Source organism: Diabrotica virgifera, chromosome 9, assembly GCF_917563875.1.
Source record: "Diabrotica virgifera virgifera chromosome 9, PGI_DIABVI_V3a".
NCBI lineage: Eukaryota > Metazoa > Arthropoda > Insecta > Coleoptera > Chrysomelidae > Diabrotica > Diabrotica virgifera.
Window position 1 is genome coordinate 135291757 of NC_065451.1, and position 8282 is coordinate 135300038.

Sequence of the window (8282 nt, forward strand, 5' to 3'; positions counted from 1 at the left end):
CCATTCATAAAGAGATACATGGATGATTTGATCTTGGCACTACCTACAGACCTAATACAACCTACGTTAAATGTTTTCAACCAACAGAACCCGCATTTGCGGTTCACGTGCGAGGAAGAGGCGGAGAGATCCTTGCCCTTCCTTGACATGAGGTTGCACAGATGTGAAGGTAATGTGGTGAAAACACAATGGTATAGAAAACCAATATGTAGCAACAGATTCATAAGCTACCATTCGTACCATCCTCCTAGGATGAAAACTAATTTAGTCTTAGCAATGAAAGAACGTGTCAGAAGGTTGTCTCATCCTGACTATCTCCAACATGATTTAAACATTCTACGCAATATTTTTGTGGAAAACTCATATCCTCTAAGACTGATTAATAAATTGATTTGTAATGTTCCCTTTGTCAATAGGAACATTCTCACTGCTAGTACCATGTCACAACCAGGGCCTTTAGCTCAGAGTAACTCGGCGCAGACTAGTGTGTACTTTTATGCCCTTCCTTACATTCCGAAACTAACTATTGAACTTAGTAAAATTTTCAAGGAATTTAAAAACATCAAAATAGCTAACAAAAACATCAAAACTATACGTCAGTTATACAGTAAAATCAAACAACCTTTAACTACATTAGAATGCACAGATGTGGTTTACCGCATTGAATGTACTGAATGTCCAGCATCATATATAGGTGAAACCGGAAGAAACTTGTCTAGTCGAATAATCTCACATAAAAGCGACTGTAGATTAAATAAACCTACGTGTGCTTTGGCAGAGCATACAATCAATCTAGACCATAAGATCGATTTCAACAATGCTAAAATATTAGCCAGAGAAAGTAATAAATTCAAAAGAACGTTCCTGGAGATGGTACATATCAGCAAGAGTGATGACAACAATCTTAATAAGAGATCTGAGATCCAGAATCTTAGTAAAATTTATAACTATATATTGACTTTCGACTAGTCTGATTCTGCATCTTAGTAATCTCTTTTAATTTTCTTATTTATTTGATCAAGTTAATTATTAGTTCAGTATATTTTTTCTTAACATATTTGCTAAATACTGTTTTCTTTTTGATGAATAATAAAAACTTTTTTCAAATTTCCCGCTCAAATTAAGTTGGTATTACAGTTGGTAGTATTTGCAATCCGTTACAACTGCCTTTCATAGATATTACTTTCAAAAGTTTTTTCATAACTTTCTACTTATTTAAACAGTAAATCTCGCTTTTTGACCCTCTTTCTGTTCGTGAAATGGTTTGATCCAGACTTAAGACGACATGCATCATGTCGTTTTCATATTTTTTAATTATAAAATCAGTGTTTTTTAACTTTTTAACTACTTTAAATGTTTTATTTAATAAGTTCGTTTTCAACGTATGTCGGTTTTTTGCTTAATCTGGCATTCTTGGTAAGTTAAAACTTTGTATTTCTTTTTGAGTACTTAGCAAGTAATTTCTTTGTAGAACCTTGAAAAAGGAGGAAATTGCCTCCGAAAGCTTGGAATAGAATAAATAGTACGCCTTAGCACAGCCCTATTTTATTTTGACTACCACACCCAAAAAGAAAAAAGTATTTATATATATATATATATATATATATATATATATATATATATATATATATATATATATATATATATATATATATATATATATATATTTTACCAATGTTTCTTGGGTTTAGGTTCATAAAAAAAGCTTGTCTATGATGTTATGACCATATTTATTGATATATTATCCGACGTTTCGGCAGGAAATCCATGCCTTTTTCAAGGATTGACTAAAACAACATTTATTGAAAGCTACAATACAATTTAAAAGAAAATCGACTTACCATGCAATCGTAAATTTAGTTTTGAAACAAGTACACAAATAGACGTCACAATTAAAACAATGTTAAAATGTTAAAGCATAGGAACGGACCCACTAAGTCATTGCGTTAAGAGAGTAATGAACTGTGTCAAAAATTATTATGGTGTTTATTGATGTTTGATTTTATGTTAAGTCAAAATAGTTGTCTTCGTCTCATAGGCGTGCTGAAATATTATATAGTTAATTTTAGATTAAGTTGAAATATACCCTATTAAGGTTTTTGACATCCCGTTTATCATTGACAGCTTTGTTATTTTTTTTAATTTCTATGGACTCTAGCAGTTCCCTCTTTTTTTTGTTGGGTACTGCTAGAGTCCATAGAAATTAAAAAAAATAACAAAGCTGTCAATGATAAACGGGATGTCAAAAACCTTAATAGGGTATATTTCAACTTAATCTAAAATTAACTATATAATATTTCAGCACGCCTATGAGACGAAGACAACTATTTTGACTTAACATAAAATCAAACATCAATAAACACCATAATAATTTTTGACACAGTTCATTACTCTCTTAACGCAATGACTTAGTGGGTCCGTTCCTATGCTTTAACATTTTAACATTGTTTTAATTGTGACGTCTATTTGTGTACTTGTTTCAAAACTAAATTTACGATTGCATGGTAAGTCGATTTTCTTTTAAATTGTATTGTAGCTTTCAATAAATGTTGTTTTAGTCAATCCTTGAAAAAGGCATGGATTTCCTGCCGAAACGTCGGATAATATATCAATAAATATGGTCATAACATCATAGACAAGCTTTTTTTATGAACCTAAACCCAAGAAACATTGGTAAAAAAATATATCAAGGTTCAAGAATTAAACTCAAACTATATATATATATATATATATATATATATATATATATATATATATATATATATATATATATATTAGGGTGGTCCTTATTTTCGAAAGTTCATATTTTTTCAAAATTATTTGTAATTTTGTTCAGTTACACCAAAACATTAAAAATACAAAATTTCAGCTCAATCCGATAATATTAACACGTGCCGCATTGGCCTTGAAGTTTCATGCATCTGACTGTCTAACATGCTACGACGAGTCGGCGCCAAGTGCGTTCGAATTCGCTACAAGCGCGACTACAAGTCTCGACAAGTCAATTTTGTTTTTACATATTATTTGTTCAATGCTACATTCGTTTTAGTTTCGTACTTGAAGTGCATAAGAAAAGACGTGCTATATAAGTAATTGATAAAAGTGCTGAAATGTCCACTTTGCGGAACAATATTTATCTAGTTGGAGTGATGAAAAATCAAATCTGCGGTAGTAAATTACCATGTAAACGAGATGTTTTGAGTGTACTTTTTTATAACATGAGAGTGGTAAATTTAAATCTTAATGACAGCAGTGCTTTAGTTATTGATGAAGTGGTCGTTTTTTGGAAAAAAGCAAGAATCCCAGTTCAAAACCGTTCAAACTGTATTTTGAAATTAAAATCTTTGTACGATAATGTCAGAAATTTAGAAAAATCTAAAAATAGAGATACTGAACGGCAGAGAGAAAAAGAAAATGATTTTAAAGAAGCTTTAGACAACCTTTTCGATATTGCCACCTTAAATGCGTTAAATGAGATTAAAATCGCCGAAGATAGAGAATTTTTAATTAAGCAAAGGGAGAAAGGTAGAGTAGGTTGTATGTTGGGAGTAGATATCAAATTATTACGTAAGGAAAAGCGGAAAGAAGAACGCACAGCTGCAGAGTTGAAAAGAAAAGAAGATTTGTTGGAAAATTCTAGTTGTTCGATTGGACATTTTGAAATGGAAGATAAAGAACACGAAGATTCACAGAAAAAAGTGATAAATCAAGACAACAGTGAAGATGACATATATTTCATATCGGAATCTCAACAGGGTCCATCTTCAAACAAGAGAGGACGAAAGACGTTAATGACACCTCGCCTGGCCGCTGCCTTGGACAAATGTAAAGTGAGTGACAGGGATGCAATGCATATTATTTCTGCCGTCCTAGAAGCTCTTAATATAGATATCACCGAGTTTGTTCTCAATAGATCGTCTATCAAAAGAAATAGAGAGATTTTGCGGAAAATAAAATATTCATCAATAAAATCGGTAGGAAATGATGCAAATTTTATTGAAGTGCATTGGGATTCCAAATTATTGCCTGATATCACAAAAAATGAGAAAATTGATCGGCTTCCTGTGATCGCGGTTGGTTTAGATTTTGAACAATTATTAGGAGTACCTGGAATTGCATCATCAGCAGGATCGGAAGTTTGCTCTGCTGTGTTCCATATCACTGATGAATGGAATTTAACCGAAAAAATTCAAGCCTTTTGTTTTGATACTACAGCATCAAACACTGGACGTATAAAAGGAGCTGCAGTTCTGCTTCAACAAAGGTTAGGGCGAGATATTTTGTGGCTTCCATGCCGACACCATATATTTGAGGTCGTTTTGGCTGGTGTATTCACGAGGACAAAAGCAATTGTAACATCCGGCCCTGAAATTGCTCAATTCAAAGCACTTAAAGAAAACTGGAAGAATATTGATAAAATGAAATTTTTAGATTATACCAGCGATGAAGCCGTTTATAATGCACTGAAAGATGTAGCGCCCGAAATTATTTATTTTGTGAAACAGAAACTTGCAGAAGAGCAACCACGTGATGACTACAAAGAGTTTTTGCAATTGACGCTCATTTTTTTGGGAGATAAAACAAATGTGAGTTTTAGGGCCCCCGGTGCATATCATTTAGCGAGATGGATGGCTAAAGCGATTTATTGTTTAAAACTTTTTTTATTTCGCGATCAAATGAAAATGAGAAAGGATAATTCCAAACTGAATGCAGAAATTTGCGTTTTCGTTGTATACTGTTATGTAGAGGCCTGGTTTTCAGCAACGAATACTACAGGAGCTCCCCTAAATGATATATATTTTTTGAGAAAATTGGTTATATTTAAAAATATTAATGAAAACATTGCAACCATTGCAATAACAAAATTTTTAAACCATTTATGGTATCTAAGTGAAGAGTGTGCTGCCATGGCAATATTTGACGATAGAATTGAGAGAGTTGAAAAAATTAGAATGGCTCAAAAAATTATGGAATGTGCAAGTAAAAACATAGAGACTGTGAATGAAAAAGAAGAAGAAAATGAAGAGACAGAAGTCATTGAGAAAAAACTATCGTTGCAAATCCGAGATGTCCAAAATTTTGTTCAAAAAGATCTACCAACTGAATTATTGTCCGCCAATTCACTTCAGTTATTTAAACGATTCGGTATTTGTGTTGAATTTCTTCAGGACGATCCGCTGAATTGGGAAAACAGAGAGGATTATCGCACAGGAAAAAATATCATTTCAACCTTAAAATGTACAAATGATATTGCAGAAAGAGGAGTCAAGTTGATTGAGGATTACAATGAAAAAATGACGAAAAATGAACATCAAAAACAATTTTTGATACAGGTATGTAGTATGTATAAACAATAGTTATTTATGAAACAGTTCGTGAAGTATGCTTTTTGCGAACGCACGCGATACTTAGAGTACGAGCGATAGCGAGTGCTCTACATCGCGTAAGTTCGCAAAAAGTACTTCACGCACAGTTTCATACAATATTTTATCTACTCTACGATAAATAAATCAAAAAACTGTAACTCTTCGTCACTGGAATTCATTTCAATTCTATTTACAATTTTTAGAACTTTGACATTTAAAAATTCTAATTTCTTTCAAACCACAAAACTGTCAAAATTTTTGTTGTAATTTATTGCTCATTATGTCATCACCATGACAACGCGAAAGTTAAGGATATTTGATTATATGAAAGTGTGTGAAAAACCCATTGAAAGTGTGTGAAAAAGTTAGTCCCATTTAAAATACACAGGTACTTCACGCACACTTTAAATCCTTCACGAACTGCTATCTATAATGACAGTTTTCACAAACTAAAAACTGATACATAATATGACGTAGAGTAGATAAATTTAATTTTTTGTTATTTTTTTCTTAGCAGTTAGTCCCATTTAAAATACACAGGTACTTCACGCACACTTTAAATCCTTCACGAACTGCTATCTATAATGACAGTTTTCACAAACTAAAAACTGATACATAATATGACGTAGAGTAGATAAATTTAATTTTTTGTTATTTTTTTCTTGAACACATTATATAGGCTAGGTTCAGAAAACACATTCAATATTATTTTTTTTTATTCAGGTTGTTCAGGAGTACCGGAGAGAGTTCCCAGTCGCCACAAAAGGAGGCTTACTTAAATCCAAAATATGTATCTGAAGTGGATGTATCATTTCAATAAATAAAAAATATAGTATTAGGATAAACTATATCTTTATTTTACGTTTTCATTTTAATTAGTATGTTTTTATACTAAAGTTTAAAAAAAATGCGTAATTTTATGTTTACAGTCGAGCGTACGCGTACATTGTCGTTCTTATAGGTAATAACTGCCTTACATTGAATCTCACAACTTTAGCGTCGATGCGGCACGTGTTAATATTAACCGATTGAGCTGAAATTTGTTATATTTTCATGTCTTATATAAAGGTACATTCTGGCAAATAATTTCTAAAAAATTCGAAAAAAAATTTTTTTCCTTATAAATAAGGACCACCCTAATATATATAGAGATATTACCATAACCACGCTACTGAACCCTTTATCAAGAGGACTTGGACCACGGTCATTAAGATAATGTAAACTTATAAAAAGACATTTTAGTTAGTAAACAGGCATTCATGTTTTAGTCATCATTTACTTTTCATTGTATCAAAGTTAATATTTTGTTGTAAAAGTTTTATTTTGTATTAATAAATAAAAGTAATTTTTTAAAAAGTGCTTTGTGATCAAGAAAACATCATTGGCGCTGCGAACAGGATAGTCTGCACAGAATCTTCCGCAATTCCTGGTCAATCTCAATTGTTTAGCAGAGTATCCACCTGTTAGAGAAGAACAACAGATGTTATCAACTGCGATCATCATACTGTAAGTCTTTCCTTTTTTTCACATTTTCCTTATCACTTATGAGCACATATTTTGATACGGTCGAAGAAATTAACGCAATTCTCTCTCAGCCACCTTCAAATAATTTTCGCGACAGAAGTCCTATTAGTAGATCTGAAAGAACAATGCCCATTACCAATGCCGACATTTCTAGCCTCTGTGCTACGCTTCCAGAATTTACTGCTGGACAAAATCTTTCTACTTTTATTAAATCCGTAGATAATCTATTAATATTTTTGCAACAACAGAATACTACTGCACCGCAAGAATTTATTATTAACGCTCACATTTTATCACGTATTAAAGGTGAACCACGAGATTATCTAAATTACTCCAATAAAACTAACTGGACAGATGTACGTCCAGCTTTACTTACGAAATACGGCGACAGGAGATCTGAAGAGATCCTTGTTACCCAATTAACAACAACGGTACAAAAAGCTTCTGAAAGTTATGACGACTATCACCATAGAATCATAGATAACTTAAACGATTTATTACAGCATATATCGCTACACAATACTCCAGAAAATTTAAATTTTAAAACCCCTTACTTTAGAAAATTAGCACTAAAAACCTTTTGTACTGGTCTTAACAATCCTTACTGCGAACACCTGTCGCACTTTCAGTTAGATTCGTTAGACGAGGCCCTACAAAAATGTATAGCTTTAGACAATCATAAAAATCAAGTATCTTATATGAATTTCTTAAAATCCCAACAAAAAACGGAAAAACCAAAAACAAATAATTCTTTTCCAACCGCGTTCAAATCAAATTTTAACGCTAGAGCCCCAAATAATTTTAGTAATAATCAATTTAGACCTTATGCACAAAATATTTCTAATTTTAGTAACCAAAGAAATCAATTTATTCCACAAAATCCAAATTTTCATAATGTAAGACCTGTCTTTAATCAAAACAATTCAAGACCCGTCTTCACTCAGAATAATTCAAGACCTGCTTTTACTTCGAATAATTCTAATAATTATAGGAATAATTTCGCTAATAATAGAACCCCTTATAGAAGCCCTATGCTAAGACACCAACAAATTAATACCCCTACGCCTATGAGTGGTGTGCAATCTATAAATACGGAAACGAGACCTATGACAATTTCAACACAAAATTTTAATGTAGAAACAGATTATTATAACGAGCCGCATACACAACATAATAATGTAGACGAAGAATTTACAGACAATTCAGTGTCTGATGAACCTTCAGAATACGTCGAGCAAAATTTTCACGACCTCGCATTAGACGAACACCCCCCTCCTCTGTAGTATTAAATAATCTACGAAGTTATCCAAAACTTCCATTTTTCATCCTACCAAAAAGTCGACTTAAGGTATTAATCGACACTGGAGGATCGGATACAATTATTACGCCCAA

At 32.2% G+C, this 8282-nt stretch overlaps 2 protein-coding genes across 2 annotated transcripts; both read left to right on the plus strand.

Moving 5' to 3' along the window:
- Positions 1-276: 276 nt before the first annotated feature.
- On the plus strand, positions 277-969 carry LOC126891408 (uncharacterized). Its single transcript, XM_050660581.1, has one exon. It carries the CDS (start codon positions 277-279, stop codon positions 967-969), a length of 693 nt encoding a protein of 230 aa, XP_050516538.1.
- Positions 970-2786: 1817 nt separating this feature from the next.
- On the plus strand, positions 2787-6216 carry LOC126891060 (uncharacterized). The gene is made up of 2 exons (XM_050660238.1): positions 2787-5333; positions 6090-6216. Exons 1-2 carry the CDS (start codon positions 3111-3113, stop codon positions 6162-6164), a joined length of 2298 nt encoding a protein of 765 aa, XP_050516195.1. The 5' UTR covers positions 2787-3110; the 3' UTR covers positions 6165-6216.
- The last annotated feature ends 2066 nt before the right edge of the window (positions 6217-8282 follow it).